At 34.6% G+C, this 27825-nt stretch overlaps 1 protein-coding gene across 1 annotated transcript; it reads right to left on the reverse strand.

Annotated features, from left to right (window-relative positions):
* Positions 1-188: 188 nt before the first annotated feature.
* Positions 189-26883, reverse strand: LOC132553047 (cathepsin F-like). The gene is made up of 18 exons (XM_060217251.1): positions 26580-26883; positions 22817-22873; positions 22234-22324; positions 21780-21907; positions 21101-21148; positions 20425-20649; positions 19460-19576; positions 19236-19310; positions 11064-11166; positions 10454-10573; positions 9919-10061; positions 8958-9054; positions 5624-5704; positions 5113-5232; positions 3417-3481; positions 2975-3065; positions 2596-2654; positions 189-1997 (listed from the first exon to the last, which is right to left on the reverse strand). Exons 1-18 carry the CDS (start codon positions 26781-26783, stop codon positions 1923-1925), a joined length of 1899 nt encoding a protein of 632 aa, XP_060073234.1. The 5' UTR covers positions 26784-26883; the 3' UTR covers positions 189-1922.
* Between the last annotated feature and the right edge of the window lie 942 nt (positions 26884-27825).

Below are 27825 nucleotides of genomic sequence, written 5' to 3' on the forward strand. Positions count from 1 at the left end.
TGATCTTACAGATTTCACAGTCATTTGGATGAAAATCTACCAGTAAGTACACCCTGTGACCCTTCAGATTCACACATGAGTGACCCTTGTGAGTTTTAAAATTTTCATATTGTTATTCAGTGATGTAACAATGCCAGACAAAAACTGGTATATAAATAATGGATGTGTTATTGAATGAAAAACAATAATATGCTTCCAATAATTTATTTTCTGAACACGTACAAAATTTAACAGTTTCAAGTTAATATCATCATACATATAAACACTTTCGTTGCTGATTAGTTCTAAAAAGATTTTTTTTTTCCAAAAATAATTGAAAGCAATAAAAACAGTTTCATATTTCAAAATGAAGCTGAAACTTCTGTCGAAATTTATGACGCCTAATATCATCATCTGAATTCACTTTTAAAACTCAAAACAGTATTTACAATAAATCTTCTTTCCAAATGTTAAATAAGAGAAAAAAAAACAAATAAAATGGGTATCCTGTAATATCTGTCAATGATGTTAATGATAAAATTGGAATGTTTTTAATTCATAACTGGTTTCTTCATAATTCTGAGTAATTTGTCTTAATGATCTACAATTATTTACCAGACAATCCGGAAAATGTAAACACAAACACTGACAATCATTATTATGTAAACATGTAGAATAACAAATAATATAGAATTTAGATCATTTCAAAACCTTGAAAATTCCTCATTTCTTAATATCAGTAATCTATTTTTTTTTATAAATGATTAGATATATAAATTTTTTAAGTACATAAATAAGTCCATTTTCAGATCTTGAAAATTGTTCATTCTTAATATCTGTCTATAAACATGTATATATGCATGTATAAAATATTGGAAACACAAATTGTGTATAAGTGTATATATATATAGCATTATCAATTGCATATGACAATATGTACACCGTATATACCAGGCACAAATGGACAAGACAAAATTGTGACATTTTAGGCATGGAAAAGACTTCTGTTACTGCTAACAAAAGCACAATTTTAATCAAGACATCCTGTTTCAATTATCAAATATGTACAATTCTTATAATATAAACTATGTAAAAAAATTATACATATTTTGTTAAGAAAATTACATATAGCTCCATAAACATTCATTACCTGTTATTAGCATTATGACTAGTGAAACTGTCTTTGATCAAAAAGAAGCAACTTATCTTAGTTTCTGTAAATTTAAAAAAATCCTCAACTGTTCGTTAAGTCGAAATTCAATTTAGTTTTATCACAGTACCATGATGTGTAAAAACATTCAGAATTCAGATCATCGCACAATATGTATAGCACTTACAAGAATTCATAAGGAGTAACAAAAAAAAAACCAAAAAACACAAAATACATAACTTATTTTGAATTTTCACCTTATGCTGTAAAAAATTCAATGAAATGATGTAAAATAGCAGATTCTAAGATTCTGCTGAAATCAACCTACTTGGGAGTCGCATCATCTTTAAAATTCAACAAAACAATGGTCAACTTTTGAAAACTGTTTCACAAAAATGGAATATGTGACAATGGGTATTGGTAGTAAATAAGAACATCTATGACACCCTTGTTACATACGAAATAAACAACTTTCCATTTTGATTTTTCATACAAAAATGAATTTTACATCTTTTAAAAAAAACAAATTTGTTACATGATTTTCCAAAAGTCTGGAGACGGTCAAATGAACACCTGAATGTGGATTTTTGCATGTTAAATAGAAGGCTTTACATGTATGTACCACTAGATGTTAAAATTTCACTATATGTTCACTGATTTCACCACATCAGCCTGTTCATTACAACATGAACACTTACAAAACAGGGTACATAAGTACTTAAATCATTTGATACTGTTAAACTGTTACTGATGTTTCACATTAAAAATTGTGGTGTTGGTAGGTCTCACTTCACTAGTCAACCACTGCTGATGTACACATTGTGTTGAGGCCACAGACACCATCTCCGCGGTACACCAAGTAGTAACCCTACAACACCAGACAGAAATTTAGGGAGGTCTTTATAATGAATACAGAGATACAATATCATAGTAAATTATCAATCACAAAAATGGAGGAAACCCTTCATCTAATACATTTCAGCCCCTTTGACAGTTGGACCAGGTATAAGATAAAAATAAAATCTACTTTTTTATCCCAAATGTTGTGACTTGTGACTCCAAGCCTCATAGTTTACTGATTACTTTATAGTCTGTTACAAATCAAGTGCCATTTCAATTTTAACACTCTTGAGCAATGTGACCTTCAAAGTAATTATATGAATCAAATCCTCATTTTTCTGTAGAAGAAGTTGCTTAAAGTTTGCAATACACCTTGGGGAGATGCCATCAATATAAAACAGAAAGGTGTCATAGGATTTGTAATTTGTGTCTGTTTTTATGCCTCATTTCAATGTTTACAAAATACAATTGATGATTGTGATATGAGATATGGCACTATAATGGGAGAATTTTTCTGAACTTTTACAAACAGTAAATTTTCTACTGTAGATTGAAATTCACACCAGCAACAAGTGATTACTTTTTGTATTAGAATATTAAGGTTCAGTAAGATACTGAATTCCTACCTTTTCTCCCCAGTCAGGTCCCCAACTGTTCTTCACCACCCAGTAGGGTGTACCATCCTCTGTACAACACAAAAAAAAATTGATAATTCAGAGCACATTGATAGTTCAGACAGGGCCATAGCAGTGAAATTAACTTGCACAGCAAGAGTACAAGAAACAGAATTTTTTCTACTATCTCTATTATCTCTAATATTTCTATTAATTTTGTTCAACGTAGCAAACACTTACAAACACTTCATCTTGAACTCGATGACATTAGCCATTGGTCAAATGATATGACAAAATTCGCTTTACAATGTTAAAAATCATTGACTACAAAATTTAACCTTTAACTGGGCGACTTTGGTCAGATTACTAGTTGTTTGATATATGTACTTACGAACGCCATATCCTACGATGAGGACTCCATGATCCAGATTCTTGGGATTACAGAAGAAACTCCATGGGTGGGATATACCTCCCATATAGAACTGAAAATAATTTATATTATGTTTTGAAAGGTTTTAAAAACCTATCTGAGTCTCGCATACATGTTTTCTCATGTAGTGCTTATTTCCACTAAACACAAGGAACCCAGAAAACTTCTATTACACATTTACTTTGACCAGCCTAATCTACTGAGGCAGCCCCAGAACATCTAGTTCCCAAAAACTTTCACTTAATAGTCAAAATCATAAAATTCATCTCTACTGCTTTTGCAAATGTGTCAAACATTTTAATTTTTGTTTTTTTGGCAAAGTTAAGACATTGCTGCAGAATTAACAACATAGTTACAGAAATTATTTGCATAACTTGAGAAATTTTTGGCCTTTCTTCATTACCTGCATAACGAAGGCATTGATACCAATGGAGATGGGGCCGTTCTTTGCTAGCCATGCAGCCATTTCTGTACGAAAATTAATTTAAAACATATTCAAGAATAGCAAAAGTAATGTCCCCTATCATGTTTCATTAACAAGTATAAATGTAGTGTATTATGTCAATCTGATATCTTCTTGTATCTATAACAATTTTTTCCATTAATGAAGTGTTATCATAAAAAATATCAGAATGTCTTGATGTTCATCGCAATATATATAATCTTCTCAATGGTAAAAAGTCAGCCAGTAAGATTAAAGCAAAATTAATTTCATTATTCAGTTTACAGAAAATATCAGTTTATAGATAACTTACAGATTACTGCCATTACCACAGGGTCAAACATCTAACTTACTGGCATTACCACAGGGTCAAACATCTAACTTACTGATGTTACCACAGAGTCAAATATCAAAGTTGCTGGCATTACCACAGGGTCAGATATCTAACTTACTGGCGTTTCCACAGGATCAAATATCTAACTTACTGGCATTACCACAGGGTCAAATATCTAACTTACTGACATTACCACAGGGTCAAACATCTAACTTACTGGCATTACCACAGGGTCAAACATCTAACTTACTGATGTTACCACAGAGTCAAATATCAAAGTTGCTGGCATTACCACAGGGTCAGATATCTAACTTACTGGCGTTTCCACAGGGTCAAATATCTAACTTACTGGCATTACCACAGGGTCAAATATCTAACTTACTGACATTACCACAGGGTCAAATATCTAACTTACTGGCATTACCACAGGGTCAAATATCTAACTTACTGGCATTACCACAGGGTCAAATATCTAACTTACTGACATTACCACAGGGTCAAACATCTAACTTACTGGCGTTACCACAGGGTCAAACATCTAACTTACTGACGTTACCACAGTGTCAAATATCTAACTTACTGGCATTACCACAGGGTCAAATATCTAACTTACTGGCATTACCACAGGGTCAAATATCTAACTTACTGGCATTACCACAGGGTCAAATATCTAACTTACTGACATTACCACAGTGTCAAATATCTAACTTACTGGCATTACCACAGGGTCAAATATCTAACTTACTGGCATTACCACATGGTCAAACATCTAACTTACTAGCATTACCACAGGGTCAAATATCTAACTTACTAGTATTACCACAGGGTCAAATATCTAACTTACTGACATTACCACAGGGTCAAATATCTAACTTACTAGTATTACCACAGGGTCAAATATCTAACTTACTGGCATTACCACAGGGTCAAATATCTAACTTACTGGCATTACCACATGGTCAAACATCTAACTTACTAGCATTACCACAGGGTCAAATATCTAACTTACTGACGTTACCACAGTGTCAAATATCTAACTTACTGGCATTACCACAGGGTCAAATATCTAACTTACTGGCATTACCACATGGTCAAACATCTAACTTACTAGCATTACCACAGGGTCAAATATCTAACTTACTAGTATTACCACAGGGTCAAATATCTAACTTACTGACATTACCACAGGGTCAAACATCTAACTTACTAGTATTACCACAGGGTCAAATATCTAACTTACTGACATTACCACAGGGTCAAATATCTAAGTTACTAGCATTACCACATGGTCAAACATCTAAATTAAAGTGTTTTACAACCTACCTGTTTCATTACTGGAGATGGACACTGATGAGTTGATGGTCACCCTAACGTCTGACCTGTTAAATGTACACTTCTCGTCTACACCATCATATTTATACCTGGTTTCTGTCTCCAGGCCACCTATAATACAGGTAAATTTCATTTCCATAGGTAGATCAACATGGAACATATATACAACCCAGCATAGATAGGTATACAAACTCAATACAGGTAGTTAGAGATATTAAATGCTACCTTGCTATAAATATATATATAATTGGTCATTCTTCCTTGTGTAGTATAAATGCCTTAAAGAATGCCACTGATTTAGGGAAACTTTTCGTGAAAATATTGGGCTGTTAAAAAATTCTTGGATATGCGATTTTTAAAAAAAAATGCATCAATGACATTCAGCTAGTTAGCCTAACCCTAACATTTCACTGATGTAAACGTTGATTTATAGTACATAATACTAGGACAAAATTATGTACTGGAGAGGCAGTGAACCATTGCATAAGGAGTAAAACATTACCAAGTCGGATGATTTCTTTGTATGCTTGGCTGGGAAGTCCACCATTACAGCCCTCATCCACCTTGTCACAGTCAACCAGTTCTATAATTAATATTGACAATGTTTGAACACATAACGCCATTACAGCTCTCATAAAATGACCCAGTTAACCTCTGGCCATTATTGAGAACATAAAAGGTCACTCTGTTCACCCTGACCTAATGTAATCCTATTCACATATTCACCTTGACCTAAGGTCAATGTGTTCACAAGTTCACTATGTTCTGAAAAGGTCACGCTCATCTCTGTTCACTTTGTCCTTTTCACTCTGACCACAAAAGGTCACCAAGTTGACTTCTGTCCTGTTAAGGTCAACTGAAGTTGGATCACAGCCTTTGGTATAAGCTTTTTCCATGTCCATAGTAAGACAGTCACCCATTACATGTAACAGGTGTCTGTTTATAGGCAATGAAAATCATATAATTGGATGATAAATCAAAGATGAGAGAATAAGATTTTTGTTGGATTACCACTTTTTATTTTTTCCATTTTGGTTGTTTATATTGATATGTGTCATTATTGGTCAAGGAGTTTTGAAATAAAATTCTGAGAATTCCCAAATATGTTAAACTCCTTTATCCTTATCTTTGTGACCTAAATATACAGTTCAGACGACAGGGTGAGGCTGGTGAGAACAGGCAGATGGTACCCCTATCAGAACCATGCTATCTCTGAGTCACATACAAAGGCACCTCAAAACAGGTGATTTTAAACTACACCGATACACTTGGAAATCTTATCACAGGCCATGTCCTGGAATACAAAATTACTAAAAGTACATCTGCCAGTGTTCACAATCAGACTTCTGAGAACTAGGAACGGCCTAGTATTTGTGGTATTTCAGAGTTGAGCAAAATCAGCATATCAGTAACCTTCAAGGTTAACTTTTCAGGAATAAATGTACCATTATCATTATTACTATTAAATTACATACAAATTATTTCAGTAAGTCAAATAGAATCTAAGACATAATCACAAATAAATAGAATATGTGATGTCAATTTCCAGTTAACCACCACGAAACAACTAGAATCAGTGACAAGGACCATTCAAATTTGCAATTTTTGGACAGAATTTTTAAAACTAAAATATGACTAGATACTGTAAGAAAAACATAAGTTTTCAAATTATTTCAATGGAGATTGATTATTTTGAAAGTTACACAGTATGTGAAAATGATACATAAACACTTCTAAGAAGGATGGATTAACAACCCAAGCACTATATGTATAGAGCACTGCATACCTTTATTTATTGTATGTGATTAGAGAAGATTTGGCCTGTTATATTCAAGTAATAGACAAAGACCTGGCCGCCCGATACATATTCTACTGACCAACAGTAAATAAAGAAAGACCTTCAAACTCTAGATTTTGTGAGAATTTATTCTAAAAGACAACAGCAGAAGGTTCAGCTGTTCTGGATATTGTATCTATTTGGAGTCAAATAAAGCAGCATATTTACATCAGCATGGCAATGCCAAAATATAAATCTGACTTAGCAAAGGCTGATGTCTAGTACATGACCATTATATCATCATTGTGGGCATGGAAAGAGCGATGAAGCACCATCAGTTAGAGCAATGACTTGCAAAGCCTCGAGTGATGATCCAAGGTGTGTAGTTGGACACTCCCTAGCCATGGCAGCTTTGTGTTTCTCAGGCAGCTGAGGGACACATTAGTCTGTGCTGTTGTGTTATTTGGCAACATACTTTACCCTTATTACTCTCTGAATAGCATAATGACTGACCTTGCATATGTTGTTCATTTTGGTAGCCACCAACTATTATAAGAAGACTCTTTCTCAAAATGAGCCTTGCTGTTCATGGGCTGATAAACCCAACAACAAACAAACCATCAAAATGGCTGTCCCATCTAACACATTACACTGTTCATAGTGAATAATGTATTTTAAATTATTAAGTTATTAACAGCACCAAACAGCATAGGGTAGGGTATATAAGCAATGAGCTGTGTTTTAAGGTATTGATGGTCTTTATAAAAGAGATTTCAGGTAAATACCATCTCTAAAAATAAGGCTCTGTCAATTGTATCAATTATAAATGCCTTAATCAAATAAGATCTTTCCTAACTTTATTTTTTTTTTTTTTTTTAATATTTTTCTTCTTAAAGTACATATAATAAAACATTGCAATCACTGATAACTGAATAAAATTGGAGATATTTTTACTTTTTGTTTTATTTCAGTTCCTTAAATCCATTCTATATGATCTTAAAAAGGGTTGATGACCTTGGAGAGCTATCAGCTCCTTATCTGGTCAGGACAATAATCGTGACATCAGCCTAGATTGCCTAACAACACCTGTCTCTACCACTGTCACACTTTCTACCCTAGACAGGTGAAGAAAGTTACAAACAGGTGCTCTCTCCATAAAATTACCTTCAAGGAGTTCTGCTGTTGACGGCCTTGATCCATAAAGTCTAACTTTGTTTAAAGTCAAATGTCTTACTTATGCTGTATTTAATGGTTTTATACTTTTTTTGTATTATATTTACACATCAAAACTCTTCCACACAGATGAATATGTTATTACTGCTTGCTTTGTTTTTTAATTGTGACATTACAAAATTAAAGGTTTTTTGTCTGAAAACAATGAAAAATATTTCATTTATCCAGAATTTCTTAGAGTTTCTAATTACAACAATTTCATTCTTTTCAATTTTTTTCAATTTTCAATAATGTCTGAACAAGTCCTGCCTTTTTTGTTTTATTTAAATATCAAATTAGTTACAAAAATTCTCAACAATAAATTGGCACACATGACTTTGCATAAATCTATCAAAATTTCTTAAATTCCACAAAGGGATTTGTCTGGGTGTGATGGGTTGGCATGGTGCAGTGGTAACCAACTCCCCTTTAAACTAGAAATCCAGGCTTCGATTCCCTGAATAGATGTGAAAAGGTATTGGTTCACCTACCCAACCACCTGGGTTTTCTCCCATGTACTCCAATTTCTTCCTACAGTTTAACCCCTTGCATGCTTCCATCCAAGCCAACAAACAGCAATTAATATAAGCTTAAAGCTTGTTTCACAATTATTGTAAAATACATAAAGTAAACAAAATAAATGTCAGTTTACATACTCCCTGTACCCTTTCAAGTAGTAATCATTTGATAATATCACAACCATGCAATTACAATGAACACACTACAGTCACTCATAATGTACTGGGTGTCACTTCCATAACAGGGTTACTTTAGTAACATGAATTCTATATCAAAGTCTACTACAATCTATGATTGGATTCTGACTGCTGGATCCTAGCTACATTACCTTGTTCTGAAAGTGACAAAAGTTTGTTTCGTTTGATAGCCCACTGGCCCTCAATGTTTCCTGTGGTAGAGAAGGCCCAACATGACCCACAGGAACCCTGAAATAAAAGGGTTAGAACGCAAAGTTACTGTCAACAATTACACTAAACTTCATCAGTACAACTCCTTTTTACATTGAAGAAGTAGCTAACAGGCTTTAGTGGTAATACACAAAGTTAGTCGCAAGGCTTATTAAACAATGCACTCATAATGCTAACAAAGCCTTAACTGGACTGGTTCTACACAAACTAGGATATTATGATACATTCTAACAGCCAATTTCTAGACTCAGAAAACCTGACACACACATAATTTTCTATACTCAGAAAACCTGACACATACAGAATTCTCTATATTCAGAAAACCTGACACACACATAATTTTCTATACTCGGAAAACCTGACACATACAGAATTCTCTATATTCAGAAAACCTACACATACATAATTTTCTATACTCAGAAAACCTGACACATACAGAATTCCCTATATTCAGAAAACCTGACACACACATAATTTTCTATACTCAGAAAACCTGACACATACAGAATTCTCTATATTCAGAAAACCTGACACATACATACTTTTCAATACTCAGAAAACCTGACACATACAGAATTCTCTATACTCAGAAAACCTAACACATACATACTTTTCAATAAGAAAACTACACAGAAAACCTGACACATACAGAATTCTCCAAACTCAGAAAACCTGACACACACATAATTTTCTATACTCAGAAAAACCTGACACATACATAATTTTCTATACTCAGAAAACCTGACACATACAGAATTTTAGAACTATCTACAGATATCTGAAAATTCTCTATTTTCTGTAGAAAAGCAAGAGACTGAATTGACCTCACTAGCCTGTTATTCACATCACCAATTGTATATATAAATATATATATATATTAACCTGGTTCTTAACTTCAGTCACAGCATTATGGTCACGCCAATCGAATGCTTCTGGGATGTTCCCTCGGGGAATGTCTGCCTTCTGCATACCAACATTACCAAGTAGGTCCCATTTATAACCAACATACTGGCGGAATTCAGACTCTACAACCACAAAATCAAAGCAATTCAACTTCTGTGGTCTAACATGTTCCTCATAATATACTGCAGGCAACTACGACTTCGTAAACAACATGAATCATCCAAGTGAAACTTCAACTTTTAAGCAAAATATACTGTAAACGTACATATTTCCATCGTTATTTTATTTCAGCACTTTCACATTGAAAATATTTCACTAAATATGATAATACATTCAAAATGTTTAAAAAGCAAGCATGGTGGATGCATTAATTCATCATTGCACCAATTTACTAAAATGTGATAACACGCTAAAATATAATTGCACCAAAATTAGCATGTTTACAGTATGCTGAGATACTATTACCCAAGGTATGTTCTTGCAATGGAGTCTGGTTTCAGTTTTTTCAGCTCACCTGTGAGATCTGCAAATTTTGTGGCCCCATAGCGAGCTGTGCTTCCTTTTCCTTCCGTCTGCTGAATCTTGGCCACAGTTCTCATGTTGTCCTCAAATATCAGATATCGTTTCTTCTCCTCTGGAATGTCACACATACATTACCAGTACATAAATCTTTCTAAAATCAATGTTTCTCACAAAAATATCCAAAATATTCCAGTGTTATTTTTATTCTATTCTCAAAAATAGCAAGAAATAAACCTCCTCAAGAATAATAACCTTGACAGTAACCTATTGGAAACTAAAGAGTGCTGTATGGAAAGTGGAAAACTGGGATATTGCAACCTTTTTTTCACTAACATACATAGAGTACAGCAGGATACAACAGTAAATTCAACCAGACTGCAACTCTATAAAATTCTGAGACCAAAACTGAATGCCTTTGAAGTTGTGTTTAGACATTAATGGAGAGTTGATTACAATATTTATAAAGTTTTAGAGAAAACTTGCAAACATTTTGTTTGTAATATTAAAGAGATGTTTCTGCTTCTTGTTATGAGTAACTCAGGGTTAAAAACTAAACAGAGAGCATCATTAGTATCTAACAAATGTATGTATGTTGTACACACCAGCTGTAGAGGAGTAGACCTTATTGTGTCTCTTCTTAAAGGCAAGGAACATTGACAGGGTTGAGAGCTTTTCTGTCTCCACTGGTCTGTCTTCCTTTACTACCTGGAAATAACAAGACCTTGCTTTGTTATGTGTGGAATGACCTCAATTTGTTAATTCTTTGTTTAAGTTTACAGTTTTGATTTAAAAGAAGTTGAAATGTATGATCAAGGACTTCATCTCAATATAAGTGACTGAAATAAATACTACTGATTTTTAAATTCAGTATTCATCTATCTTATATCATATCTAGTGCAAAGGCAATCATATGAGCAATATTCTATGATGTTATGAACACATCAGTCTGTGAAGGATACAATCTCCAGTAAAGACATCTGAGTATAGGAAATCTCTCCTATATCTGGATACAGGACAGATATCTCCTATAATACACCAGTCACATTGGGGGTGTGGGATATCTCTCCTATATCAGGGTACAGGACAGATATCTCCTGTAATACACCAGTCACATTGGGGGTGTGGGATATCTCTCCTATATCTGGGTACAGGACAGATATCTCCTGTAATACACCAGTCACATTGGGGGTGTGGGATATCTCTCCTATATCTGGGTACAGGACAGATATCTCCTGTAATACACCAGTCACATTGGGGTTGTAGGATATCACTCCTATATCTGGGTACAGGTATCTCCTGTAATACACCAGTCACCTTGGGGGTGTTGGATATCTCTCCTATATCTGGATACAGGACAGATATCTCCTGTAATACACCAGTCTCATTGGGGTGTGGGATATCTCTCTTATATCTGGGTACAGGACAAATATCTCCTGTAATACACCAGTCACATTGGGGTGTGTTATATCTCTCCTATATCTGGGTACAGGACAGATATCTCCTGTAATACACCAGTCACATTGGGGTGTGTTATATCTCTCCTATATCTGGGTACAGGACAGATATTTCCTGTAATAGACCAGTCACATTGGGGTGTGTTATATCTCTCCTATATCTGGGTACAGGACAGATATCTCCTATAGTACAGGACATCTCCTGTAATACACCAGGGGGGGGGGGGTGTTATATCTCTCCTATATCTGGGTACAGGAAAGATATCTCCTGTAATACACCAGTCACATTGGGGTGTGTGGGATATCTCTCCTATATCTGGGTACAGGACAGATATCTCCTGTAATACACCTGTCACATTGGGGTGTGTTATATCTCTCCTATATCTGGGTACAGGACAGATATCTCACATTGGGGGTGTGTAATAGACCAGTCACATTGGGGTGTGTTATATCTCTCCTATATCTGGGTACAGGACAGATATCTCCTGTAATAGACCAGTCACATTGGGGGGGTGTTATATCTCTCCTATATCTGGGTACAAGACAGATATCTCCTGTAATACACCAGTCACATTGGGGTGTGTGGGATATCTCTCCTATATCTGGGTACAGGACAGATATCTCCTGTAATACACCTGTCACATTGGGGTGTGTTATATCTCTCCTATATCTGGGTACAGGACAGATATCTCCTGTAATAGACCAGTCACATTGGGGGTGTGTTATATCTCTCCTATATCTGGGTACAGGACAGATATCTCCTGTAATAGACCAGTCACATTGGGGGTGTGTTATATCTCTCCTATATCTGGGTACAGGACAGATATCTCCTGTAATACACCAGTCACATTGGGGTGTGTGGGATATCTCTCCTATATCTGGGTACAGGACAGATATCTCCTGTAATACACCTGTCACATTGGGGGTGTGGGATATCTCTCCTATATCTGGGTACAGGACAGATATCTCCTGTAACACACCAGTCACATTGGTGGTGTGGGATATCTCTCCTATATCTGGGTACAGGACAGATATCTCCTGTAACACACCTGTCACATTGGGGGTGTGGGATATCTCTCCTATATTTGGGTACAGGACAGATATCTCCTGTAATACGCCAGTCACATTGGGGGTGTGGGATATCTCTCCTATATCTGGTTACAGATATCTCCTGTAACACACCAGTCACATTGGGGGTGTGGGATATCTCTCCTACATCTGGGTACAGGACAGATATCTCCTGTAATACACCAGTCACATTGGGGTGTGTTATATCTCTCCTATATCTGGGTACAGGACAGATATCTCCTGTAATAGACCAGTCATATTGGGGGTGTGGGATATCTCTCCTACATCTGGGTACAGGACAGATATCTCCTGTAATACACCAGTCACATTGGGGTGTGTTATATCTCTCCTATATCAGGGTACAGGACAGATATCTCCTGTAATAGACCAGTCACATTGGGGGTGTGGGATATCTCTCCTACATCTGGGTACAGGACAGATATCTCCTGTAATACACCAGTCACATTGGGGTGTGTTATATCTCTCCTATATCTGGGTACAGGACAGATATCTCCTGTAATAGACCAGTCACATTGGGGGTGTGGGATATCTCTCCTACATCTGGGTACAGGACAGATATCTCCTGTAATACACCAGTCACATTGGGGGTGTGGGATATCTCTCCTATATCTGAGTACAGGACAGATGTCTTCTGTAATACACCAGTCACATTGGGGGTGTGGGATATGTCTCCTATATCTGAGTACAGGACAGATGTCTTCTGTAATACACCAGTCACATTGGGGGTGTGGGATATGTCTCCTATATCTGAGTACAGGACAGATATTTCCTGTAATACACCAGTCACATTGGTGGTGTGGGATATGTCTCCTACATCTGAGTACAGGACAGATATCTCCTGTAATACACCAGACACATTGGGATGTGGGATATCTCTCCTATATCTGAGTACAGGACAGATATTTCCTGTAATACACCAGTCACATTGGTGGTGTGGGATATGTCTCCTACATCTGGGTACAGGACAGATATCTCCTGTAATACACCAGACACATTGGGATGTGGGATATCTCTCCTATATCTGAGTACAGGACAGATGTCTTCTGTAATACACCAGTCACATTGGGGGTGTGGGATATGTCTCCTATATCTGAGTACAGGACAGATATTTCCTGTAATACACCAGTCACATTGGTGGTGTGGGATATGTCTCCTACATCTGAGTACAGGACAGATATCTCCTGTAATACACCAGACACATTGGGATGTGGGATATCTCTCCTATATCTGAGTACAGGACAGATGTCTTCTGTAATACACCAGTCACATTGGGGGTGTGGGATATGTCTCCTATATCTGAGTACAGGACAGATATTTCTTGTAATACACCAGTCACATTGGTGGTGTGGGATATGTCTCCTACATCTGAGTACAGGACAGATATCTCCTGTAATACACCAGACACATTGGGATGTGGGACATCTATATCTGAGTGAATGACAGATATCTCCTGAGCTGTAACAATCGTAAACTTTACCTTTTCTATATCTCTATATGTAAGACAGATATCCCTGAGATCAGTTGTATATGGTTTAGTACATCTTTTCCATTTCCTTAGATGTGTATAGGACAGACAGTATCTCTGGTACAGGAAAATGTCAATGTCAAGGGTTTTATCTTTTTTTTTGTCAAGTGTCAACCCTAGATGTTCTATGGTAAATACTTAAATCGGGATTGTTTTCAGCTGTCTGTAGATGACTTTACAGTTAAGCATTTATTTGAATGTAAAACATTAACCACTGAGGTGCCTAGCCTAAAACCACAAATATCTTCCACAAAAGTTGTTTTTTATTTATGTTGTGTAATTTGTGTTCCAGTAATGTCTTTCACATGTACATCTGAATTGTTAATATGATGTATGGCAATCGTGTTTCTGTGTTCAGTACGTCAAATCCTAGAAGTTAAGTGTATAAAGTTTCATAAATACATTTTTATGCAGGCAAATGGCAAATATTCTACTCTTAAAGAAAGTATCTCATTAAACTTAGATTAAGTGATAAGATTTTAAGTAACTTCTATATATGATGTTGTGAGATACTGATCTTTGTTCTAAAAACATCATATATACCAAACATTATTCAAGTGGCAATATGCTTTTGGAAAATAATAATTGAATGTTCACAATATCTTATTGTAGCCTAAAACATACTTCATTTGATATAACTTTTTAATCACTTTTTTAACTCAAACAGATCTTGATATTAAGTCTATTCAGATACTAGATATGATTGAGTCAGCTAATGACCAGTCTGTCACAGGTGAATCTAACTCATATCATGTGTTCTTCAAAACAGGTAGGAAGTTACCTATCTGTCTGGTAATAAGCCCATTCCTGGTAATAAGCCCTACATCTGTTACAGATTTAATATAAATTCAAACAACTGCTGTAAATAAGCCAACCAATATATCATTGTAGTTTAGTATAAATCCTAACCAAGCCTTTGTACACTTTGACATTGTAAGAATGCCCTTTGTACATTTTGACATTTTCAGAGTGTCTGATTTTTGATATTTTGACATTGTTAGAAAGTTCTTTTCCTATATTGGAGTCATTTACATACATTGGAGTCCTTTAAACATTTTGACAAAAAGTCCTTTGTACACTTTGACACTGTCAGAATATTCTGTGTATATTTTAATATTGTTAGAAAGTTCTTTATATATTTTAATATTGTCAGAAAGTCCTTTACATATTTTAACATTGTCAGAAAGTCCTTTACATATTTTAACATTGTCAGAAAGTCCTTTACATATTTTAACATTGTCAGAAAGTCCTTTACATATTTTTGAGATTGTCATGAGTCCTATCTTGAATGGCAACACGACAGATGTTTTACACCAGTTTACTACGTACAATGTATTAGACATCCGAGATAGGAGAGTATCACGCAGCACCTATCAGTATCTCTGAGTCATTCTGATAGGGTTGGTCAACTCCTACATTACAGGGAAAACCAAAAGATTCTCTATCAGATCAGGTCAGTTCCTAAATAGCATACATGATATCATACAGGTGTGTCTTTGCAGCTGACACAGCTTAAAATGGAGGTTTTGGTCACAGTGATCTGTCATCTTCAAAATTCAAGGGTTTTTACCAGGATATACCTATCTCCTTTTTATCACTGAAATGTACACTCTATCACCTTTCAGATGTTACAAGCTGACTATTGGTGGAAACTTTGGTCACATATCTGTGATCTCTTAGAATACATGCAAATGGTCAAAACTGAAGATGTCTAGTTTGATAGTCTTTCACACACTGGAGGTCTTGTAATTCATTTATTTGTCTGACTACATGTACAGTGTATCACTTTTTGCCCTTACTTTAAAAAGATAAATAGTTCTGATTGAAGTATTGCTATACCATCACATACATGTGCACTGCTATATTAAAGTTTAGCAGACCTGCATGGACTTCAATCTCAGTTAATTGAAGAACTAATTTGATTAAAGGATTGAAGTAAAGTGATAATGCATACAGCAAACATACTCCAGTAATAAACCTCTCTCTGCTTTTGTGAATCAACCATTTTGTTTTCTTTATTTTGAGCAACAAAACAGTCAGTATTCAGAATCCTCACCTATTCAATACTGTGGCTGTTAAAATGTTGTGTTTTATTTTCGCACTACAAAGGCAGATGTTCATCAGCCATATTATAATCATATCCAAAAATATCTCAATCCAACCACTGTTTGTGCTTTCTACACAGTAACAAGAATTGTATATAAATGTATCCGCATTTTCAGCAGCATGTACTACTCTTTACATTAACTTTACTGATGTCACACAAAACAGTGTAGAAGTGCAACCCAAATGACCAGTGAAGTAAAACAAATTATTGGAAACTGTGTTAATAGTGACTTTTATTTGTTATAAAAATGGCACAAAGTAAATGTGATTGTTAGTAAAAGCCAGACATTGGTTATGAAGTGCAGTGGGAGGGACATCCACACCAGAAAACTTCTCAGGCACTCTACAAATAAGTGAAGAGGGACACTTCTTGCAACAAGCATAAATAAAAAGACAGTTTATTAACAGGCACCTACATTCTTTATCCATGCAATTTACTGTACTTCTGATACTTCACATGAGAAAATACAATTATGAAAAACGGTGTCAATCAAGCTAAAAGTTTCTTTGTGAATTATCAAAACTTACTTTTGGTATATATACTGCAATTACAATAATGAAAAACATTCTTCGTTTTTTCTTTTCTATATGTTAAACCCATAAGGTATGTTTTAGAGTAACAAAGATATTACTCACTGAAAATTTCTTTTAGATAATTGAGGTAAGCCTCTCATACAATGTAGTATTTATAAAATCCAATTTCATGCATATCTATATATTATGTAATGCATAACATTCTTTTCTTGATCATTTAATTCCAAATACCCGAAGTAGCTGATCATGTGAGGAACCAGTTGTACAGTAACCAATCAAGGTGTAATTCTGGTTAGTACTATGTTGTGATCTCTATGTTATAAAATTTTGCATTTTATTGATTCACGCTTCCAGTATCTTAATATCCCATCATCACTATGAAAATGCTGAAAGTGTTAATAATACTGAAATACGGATCAAGGTATGCAATTTTATCGTGTCAAAACAGTGCTAACTTCTGTCCAAATACTGAACTAAACTAGAAAATAAACTCTGTATCTATAAAACTGAGCTGCCTTCTGATGGAACTAGATATCAAATTAGAACGACAGAACTAGATATCAAATTAGAACGACAGAGCTAGATATCAAATTAGAACGACAGAACTAGATATCAAATTAGAACGACAGAACTAGATATCAAATTAGAACGACAGAACTAGATATCAAATTAGAACGACAGAACTAGATATCAAATTAGAACGACAGAACTAGATATCAAATTAGAACGACAGAACTAGATATCAAATTAGAACGACAATTTAGTTACAACTTACTATTTATACACTGTCCTCCAGTCAGGATACTCATAAGGAAGTTATCCAAACAACACACATACTCAAATCAAAACCGGCATAAGGAAGTTCAACCAGTACACTTACTCCAGTCAAAACAGGCATAGAGAAGTTTCCCCAACTATACACATCCCCTACATGGTAATATCTTGTCTAAACTTAACACATCCATTTTGAAATTCATTAAAAATTGTCCATTATAGTCAGGAGACATTTCTATAAAATTATCTGTTTACTATTCTAAAATCCTTGATATTTATGATACAGATCCAAGAACTGATTGTGAAAACTTTTTCTTCTGACTTCAACCTTTGGAAAATTGCATCATTCACTTGGTATTCAATGTTCATAAAAAAATACAATCACTGTTCATAACAAATACTTTAATGTGTGCACCATAGGCACTCAAAGTGGGCACATACTATCCACAACAAACTTTAGCTTCTGACACTCGGCTCCTAACAGGGGCAGTTATGACCTAAATTCAAAGTAAATATCACTTCTATTTTCTTTTGTCTCGAATTTGTTGGGCTTTGACCTACAAACATCTTTTCATCAGAATTCCCGTTTTTCAGACTTTTGGTTTATCAGAAGTTTTTGACAAATTTGACCCCTGTGACATTGAAAATGGTTCGATGTCATTTCTTTTTGCAAACTTTTTCATCCTTCACCTTCGAGACCTACTTGCCAAATATAATTCTAGATCTTTTGGTTAATCAGAAGAAATTGTTTAAAGTTTTAACAAATTTCACCCCTGTAAATTCAGGACAAGGTCATTTCTTTAAAAAAAAAACATGCTTCATCCAAGAGATGGATCAAGGCCATTCCTTTTACTAAACTTTGTTGGGCTTCACCCAAGCAACCTACCAGTCAAATATCACGATATTTCACCGATAACGATAAGGCAGAGACAATCAGAAGGACTTAATTGTCACAAAATCCAAATTTTCCCATAGGACACAAACAACTGTGTAAGGAACTTTACTAAATTTCCTTAAATAACATGAAATTGAAAGCAAAACAAGCTAGTGCCGACAAACTTTCAACAAAAAATACCTCAAAGATGGCAGCAAATCTTACACAACAAATAACTAGGAAATATTAAATGGCAAAAAGGAAAGAAAGAAAACCCACCGCCATAAAATTTCTATGTAAACTGTACACAATGAAACTAATGAAAAATTAAAAAGGTGAGAAATAATGTCTACAGTTGGGAAAGAAACATGCTAAAACAATGTGAAAGCAGTGTTAGTTAACCGTGACAGGTACATACCACTGGTGAAACAGTAACTTGGTACTGTGGAGTCATCCACGACTGCCAGATACCAACAACATGGAATACTTGAGACTGAAAAATAATTCAAATATGTATATGATAGTTCACTGAACAAATTCCATGAATGTCAAGTAACAAATATATGGAATTTCAAAAATCTATTTCTCATCACCATGACTCTGACCAAATTAGAATCTAATGTATCAGTGTGATCTACTGACCATTCCTCCGTTCTTAACTGGACATTGGGCAGCAGTCAGTCCTTTGCTTTCTTCAATATTCCTGCACGAAGATTCACCCATGAGAAGGTCAAACTCGTATTTAAAACCAGCTACAACCTGAAGCATTAAAAAACACATTCTTAACATATGGCTGCAAATGAATAAGTCAGTCATTTAAAGGCAGCTGGGTGACAAAGCAAGTGTTTAAAGGGTGTTGATTGACATGGCATTGGCACCATGCCAATAAAAAAACCCTTCAGCTGACATACTATGCCAATTATAGTGAGCCGTAGGCTAAAAATTTGTATGGTCAGTCAGTTATAGGGTGATGACTTACATGGTCAGTCAGTTATAGGGTGGTGACTTACATGGTCAGTCAGTTATAGGGTGGTGACTTACATGGTCAGTCAGTTATAGGGTGATGACTTACATGGTCAGTCAGTTATAGGGTGATGATAGGCATGGTCAGTCAGTTATAGGGTGATGACTTACATGGTCAGTCATTTATAGGGTGGTCATTGGCATGGTCAGTCGGTTAAAATTAGAAGGATATCATGGTAAGTCAGTTATAGGTAGTTAAGTGGTAAAGTACATACAACACTTGCCTTACACCTTAAAGACCAGATGCTACATTTTTTTAAAACCTCAATCAGTCTTTATGTCCCTCTGTTCCTCATTTAATGCAAAGTGACATCATAATAAATATCATGTCATGTACAATCACATTTTGTGAGGAATAACCCACATTTGACATAATTTTGTGGAATTCATGAGGTAGAAACCTTTCAAAAATATGTACAAGACATAGAATCCATTCCTTGTATATGTACAAGACTGAAATTCTGTAACTTCTCAATTGTCTTCAATTTTGTGATAGAATCAATATTTGACAAGTACCTGTTACAGACTCTAGTGATCATCTTTGATCTAAACTGGAAAATTGGACAGCCTCCTGCATCACTTACCTGTTTGGTAATATGCTGTATGGACACTTCTGACATTCGGAACATTGCGTTAGACATTCCATTGGCCAATTCAATAGCTTGAGAAAGAATCTCCTGAACTTGAGGGTCGTTAACGCTGATGGAGTGGGGGGCACCCAACTGTCTCTTAGTGGGACCACATGTGTTACTGGTCAGTTCAGTAGTTTGGGTCCATGGTTGGTTAAACACTGTGACCTCACAAGTTTTCTGTGAATATAAATACCCAGTAATGTTAATGTTACAGTGTATACAATATCACTTAATAATTTTGTTGGGCTTTTTCTTCATCTAGTATCCACAGACATCACAATGTTGCATGACTATTAGTATTCTGAAAATCTTTATCTCTTGTGGGTCAAAAATACTGGAAGCACATCAACAAGCTTTTGTTCCGTATTTTAAGAACATTCTTTTCTTGAAAAGTAATTGTTTATAAAAATGAAATTTCTTCTAGAATGAGAGAAGAATTTTTAACTCAAAATGTCTAAACAAAAAATTCTTCATTCAGCAATAAATTACTAAAGCTTTGTGAACACAGCTCAAGATAGTACAATTGTATAACAGTTAGCATCTAGTGCTCTGTTTGGGAATCAAGGATGAAAATTTATAGACAATGGTTCACATAGCATAGTTGACAGTAAGAATGTTATTTGCTTACGCCATTGTCCAGCTCCAATGTGAGTCTGTAGTTTGTTCCAGCAACCACCTGTGAAATAGAGAACACGTATAACATAGTAAAATCCTATGGTTTATGTATCACTCATGCATATCATTTCTGGAAAACGAACTGTCACATTTTCTCAAAGATCCTCTGTATATTTTGATGGTATTAAGTATGTTTCAACAGACAAAATTTACCAGCTTTAACGTTTATCATGCTGGGACAAAAGCAAAATATATCCAAGTTCATCACCAACAGGTATACAAATAATAGATATCAGTTTTCCAACTGTTATCACATGCCATATTTCAAAATCTGTGTTAAATTTTCAATGGAAGCATCCTAGTTTCAAAAGATGTCAAACCCTATGTAGCATTAAATGCTCTATCTAGATTTACAAAATACTGTGATATCATATATCTTATAGGGTCTCTAATTTTATTGTTTTTCAAAAGAATACATTTCTTCTGAACTTGCTTTTGTGAATGAACAGTACTCATGAAATTTACTTAAAAAAACTCATGAACACTACAAAAATATCCCCCCATCCTCCCTTTAATATTGCCCCACCCTCCCTTTAATATCCCCCACCCTCCCTTCCCCCACCCTCCCTTTAATATCCCACACCCTCCCTTTAAAAGTTTTACAGAAGTAGTGATACTGAAGACTGGTTTACCTGAGTACTGGCTGCAACAACTCTGTTCAAGCTGTTGGATTCTTTCTGTAGCAAGTTCATCTTGTTTAGAGCAAAGTTGGCCATCATCATCACCTCAGCATCCACAGCATGTGGTTCATAACCTCCAACTGAAAAAGGACAAGATGGGATATTCAACGCTTAGTCCCCTAACACAGCCAAACTTATAAACGGCAACAAGACTGAAACACATGAATTGGTTTTAGTATGTGACTTTCCACCATCCTTATATGGTCTGTACCTGCAAAATTTGGTACAGTAACTGTTGGTGGTACAGTGTAGGAGATACGCCCCTGTTATGACAAAGTGACAAAGGGCCACAACTCTTAATACAGTGAAGTAAGAATTCTGCCATCTAATCATGTACTCAAATAAAAATTTTTAAAATTCTTCTTCTCTTTAACATTTCCAAAATACAACTTAATACCCATATTACCTCGTTTTTTTGCAATAGGTTTACATCTCTGGCTGGTTACACGCCTGGTATGAGTCCAAGATTGATCGAAAATGACAACATCACATATTTGCTGCATACAGAAAGAAACATATTTACTTAACACTTTTTGGTAGCCTTCATAATAGCATCATATTCACTTGATTTAAAGTAAAGTCAGCATCAATAATTGACTGGAAACCATTATCAATATACTAAGTAATGTGATGCTTCATTAAGAAAAAAACTGATATGTTAAAGAATTATGCATATTACTGTGTCCTTTACAAATGAGATAGGTGTTATCATTAATGATTGGTCTTGCTTAGAATTTTAAAGGTACTGTTGATATAAATGAGGTACCAATGTATTACCTCCTTCTTATTCAATATAACATCGAAATCATTTATTTTTGGGGTGCTTCATTTGATGTGAGTATTTACAAACAAAACATATATTCCTTTCATCAAATCTCATCACATCAACAGTCGAGGTCAATTAAATTTGCTTTTTTTTCATGATGAACTGTAAAAACAATCTCTTCCCATAAATGTTACCAAAATAAAGCATATCTAGGCATACAAACCGTTACTACTCCATTTGACATACGCAATTTCAGGTCATAGTTCATACCAGCAACAACCTGAAAAGAAAGAAAAAAACACCTATGTACATGTATTGCTTAGTGGATTTAAATTCTTTTCTCCTCTGCTGTCTTAGGATATCAATACTAATAGCTAACCACAAGTTTATCACAAGAAGATCCATAATTTGACAGCCCCATTCCAGGATAGGAATTTCGAATCCATCTTTTCTCATCTATAATTTGACATATTTAACACTTAGTTTACACAACGGTTTTTTTTTCTACAAAATCAATTATAGATATTCATATGCAGAAGCCTGCTTTCACCATTTTCAAGTACTGGGACATTGTAACATAATGCACTACCTGGTATTTTCCATGAATAGAGAAAAATGTTGCATAGAAAGTAAATCGCTCTATGACTTTTCATTGATCCCATATATGATCCAGTATGAGTGATGTGACATGGAATTTTGGTTTCAGGTAAAAGTGAAGTTGATCAAAAGTTGTTGTTTGTTTTTCTTAATCACTTTCATTATAGGATGATTTCCCTGGAGCAGTCAAAAACACCTGTTTTACATCTTTGATCAGGTGCCATATTGTCAGCCACTGTACCATGCAAATTTTTCTTACAATACAATAGGATGGCATTATCTAACATTTTTTTTACTATGTGAAAGTTATTACAGTAGATTTTTAATTTTAAGTAATGGAATATATTCATATGAGATGTCAAATCTAAAACTGGACCTACATATTAAGGAATTAAAGCAGCATTTGTAATATATCTCACACTTGAAGCACATTGGTCTATTACCAGACATCTTCTTAATATCAGATACAGAGTTACTCTACATCGTATCGTATAAAGATATGAAAGTAATTATGTATGTACTAACAACAAATTATCATACTCTAAAGGATTGCTGATACCTAATGTTGTTTCTTTAGAACACTGGTCGGAGTTTCTTTACAAGTATATCTTTTACTATGAACTATTTTTTGCCCCAGTCCTTGGTTTATCAATGACTTCTCCCCAAAAGACATAACTAAACTCTAATTTATCACCATGCTGTATTTGTACATTGCTGGTAGCAGTCATCCTTTAGTTTAATAATGAACAGTTAACGAAGGAAGATATTGATGTTTCATTCATGACATCTACCTTATCTCTACTCTCCCAAATTTCCATGGCACACTCTTTGTTTTGTTGATGAAGCCATTTAATCTCTATCTAAATAATACATTGTACCTGTAAAATTCCACAGTGCTTTGACATTAAAACTTATTCTTTATATGCTGCCACATGTTAATAACTTTCTATGTAAGTTTTAGCAGATGATGTCATTGAGTAGATCGAGATAAAATATACATCTGGGAATAATTTAATATCCCATAATAAGACCACTAGTAATTTTTGTACGATTTTTACTGGGAGTCAAGAACACTAATTCCAAAATTCTGACGAGTCCCAATTCTAAGAGATAAGTGGATTTTCAATATCTGAGTGAGTTCCATGGCAAAGGAAAGCAGGAGTCCTGTACTCAAATATCTGAATCCCAAAAATCACTGGACCACCCATAGCTATTACTGTTTAGGTGTTTAGTAAAATTTGGTTGCCCTGTAATAAGCCCATGCCATAAACTTGAGTCAGAGGTAATGTGTTAGCCCCCATGACTTTATTGTGGAAAAATTTGGTGTGTTTAGTACAATTCAGTTTTGTATTGTACATCAGTTGATCAACTTCAAAAACTACCATTAAGAAGCACTAAAGTGACAGCTACCATGTCTAACTAAACTACAAAATATCATTACAGAATAAAAATGTAAAAAATTGAGCTGACAGATTTTCAAATTATGTTCCTGTGTTTTTTGCAAAAATGTTTTAAATTCTGATGAAAATGAAAGAAAACTTAATATAAACTACTTATCTTAAATTTCATATGCTTCCAAACTATAAGAAGAAATCAGAAGTAGGTGCTGCTTAAAATCAATATCACAGATGGTATTGAAAAAAAAAATTGGTGTCTAGACAAATTTTATCAATTTCACAGCCAGAAAGTGTCAAATAAAACTAATAAAAAGTAAAATGGAAAATAATTGAAATGTTATTTTTTTAAAATGACTTCATTTATATGGCAAGTTCTTTTTTAGTTAAATCCTTACTGGAAACTATCAAATATGAAAGAATATCTCCTAGAATCTGCATTTACGGTGATACATGTTTATGACTACAAGGTTGTTTAAAAGAATATATAGAAGGCACACATGTGAATAGCACCTGTCGATATCTTTAGAATTAGATATGCTACCAACTAATGAATTAACATAAACCAAGATCTAGTGAAGAATGCGTGGATAATCAATCCTTTTCCCTTGCTATCATGTAAATAATTATGTTGTAGTGATCTTGACCTTGAAAATATGTCATTGACATTTCTCTCTCAAAAAGTTCAATGTCAGGAATGCTTGAGTGTAATTGTCTGGAAATCATACTAGCACAGCAACCAGATAATAAGTATGAAATCTGATTCATCAATGCTAGGTTGATTTTTTTTATCTTAAACTTCACACATGCATATGGATCTCTATTGACCGTATTTCACCTCAAATAAGCTCCCTTCCTTGGTGTAAAATTTAATTAACTAACAAAGTTTTCAGATGGCTTACTTGTGAACAACTTTTAACTTACTTATCTTAAAACCAATAATTCTGTAAAAATCAAGAGGTGGTTTACTTTTGGGCAGGGGATTATAAGCAGATAAATATGGTATATGAAATTATAATCTGACAGAAATAAAAGTGCAATGAATGTGATATAAAGCTACATAGTTTTCTTAGAAGTTTATTGGAAGCTTTTAAAACTTTGAGGTTTCATGTATAATCTACACTCCTTCTGCTCTTTTCATTTACGACCTTCTGGTAACTGTATATACCTTAAAGCTTTATTACATTAAAAAGATTTAGATTGCAGTATGATTCAGTCTTATCAAGTTTAACAAATATATGTGCCAGGGAGACTTACTTTCAATAAAATTGCCATACGAAGGTTATCAGTCATAGCCTTATGTGTAGAATTTAGGTCAGAACCTTGTCATGGTGAAGCCACGCAAAATGCTAAATTCTTGATCAAATACAAATCAGAGACTTAATAATCCCTATGTTTAAAGATCAAATTATCAAGAGAAAGTTTCATCTCACACCAGATTGAATAAGTAAATGTCAGGCCTGTCAACAACATCTTCAAAATCCTACCTACCATCCATTGACAGCAAAATGTTTAAAACTGATATTAGAATCTGAACCTTAAGTAATGTACAATACTTAAAAAGTCAAAATTGTTAACATGTCAAACACATGCTCCAAAATTTTGATTACCTCTTCTGGCAGCAGACCAGACAGATTTTTGAGGTGTACAATCACGGTCAGAGTTAACTGATTTTTAAGAATTGTAATGATATATAACACTTTTATACGCTTAGCTTATACATCTAGCTGTACATGTCTATCAAATCAAATGGACGAATCAGCAAATGCAGGAGCAAGTAAATAAATAAGAAATTAATGCTATTTCGAAGTTTTAATGTTAGACTTGTTGGAATCGACTTGTTCATTTCAGGCCTTAGAGTGGCACTATTGTAACGTTAGTCAGCTGTTGGCACTGGCCACGAATTGTTTATTTACTTTCGTTTTCAACCAACAGTGCAGTATATTAAATTAATTACCAAAAAAAATCCATATATGAATGTGTTAAGTAATTTACCTGCTGTGATGCTGACATAAGTGTCACGTCGTGGTATTGTGCGGCATTGGCACCACTTTGGTACATAGTGTTGTACTGATCAACAAAAAAATTTGCCATTTCTGTTAATGTGGGGTCTTTGATGTCAGCTTCCGCATAGCCCCCTGGAATTCCAGTACCATAACAGCAGGCTACTACACAACTTAAAACAATAAGAGCCTTCATCCTTAATACTCCAAGCGGAATCGTTGCTATTGAAATCCCTATGTGTGGATTTATGAAATTAACTTATCTTCGTCTCATGACATGTTTATATACAATATCAAGCACGCCACCTGGTGGCAGATCTTCAAACAATGAAAAGATAATTCATAGTGGTAACAAAATAAGGTAGCACACCATCAAGAACCAAATGCAAAGTGGTATGGGTTTTTCAGAGATTTGATATCAAAGACCGTTCAGTGCTATCATGGTCGTGTATTTCGCCATTAAATTCTGAATATCAGGCTGGTTTCCCGAATTATTATTTTTTCTTTATATCCTCCTAAATGAAGATTTGTAAACAAAACAATGTACAGGGTATAGTGAAAAATAAGTCATATATGTGTTACAGTGATAACAAATTATCAACATCAACAATATGCTTATCCTTACATATGTGCTTTACTTGTCGATATATTCAGAAGATTTATTTCATTAAACTCCTGACAATTTGTCAGGAATAAATCACATATCATGTATATGTTACATACCATAACATCAGGCATCCCACAGGGGTCAGTACTTGGGCCAGTTCTATTTGTTTATTTATTAATGACTTACCAGATATTGTTAACTCTGAAATATACCTCTTTGCGGATGATACTAAAATTTTCAGAATGATAATGACAGAAGATGATTACAGAATACTCCAAGAGGACCTGGATGCCATGTATGAATGGAGCAATACTTGGCTTCTAAAATTCCATCCAGACAAATGTAAGCACATGAACATAAGAAAGAAAACTCAGACACCAGAGCAAAGATACCAAATCAATAATAAGACATTAGATATAGTGGACAAGGAGAAAGATATCGGCGTAACAATTGACAGTAATCTAACATTTGAAGTTCATATCTGTGAAAAGATAAAGAAAGCGAATTCCATGTTTGCAATAATAAGGAGATCATTCCAACATCTAGATCCAGAAATATTCACCCCACTTTATAAGAGTCTGGTGCGGACCCACCTTGACTTTGCCAGTCCAATTTGGTCTCCTTATAAAAT

The sequence above is a fragment of the Ylistrum balloti genome, unplaced genomic scaffold (genome assembly GCF_031769215.1).
Source record: "Ylistrum balloti isolate Yb309-2 unplaced genomic scaffold, AGI_CSIRO_Ybal_v1 Utg370294, whole genome shotgun sequence".
Classification (NCBI taxonomy): domain Eukaryota; kingdom Metazoa; phylum Mollusca; class Bivalvia; order Pectinida; family Pectinidae; genus Ylistrum; species Ylistrum balloti.

Coding starts and splice junctions, on each gene's coding strand:
- LOC132553047 (XM_060217251.1), bottom strand. CDS start 26,783: ATGAAGGCTCTTATTGTTTTAAGTTGTGTAGTAGCCTGCTGTTATGGT. Junction 5,705..8,957: donor TTTGTCACTTTCAGAACAAG/GTAATGTAGCTA, acceptor TATTAATTATAG/AACTGGTTGACTGTGACAAG. Junction 5,233..5,623: donor CAAAGAAATCATCCGACTTG/GTAATGTTTTAC, acceptor CCTGTATTATAG/GTGGCCTGGAGACAGAAACC.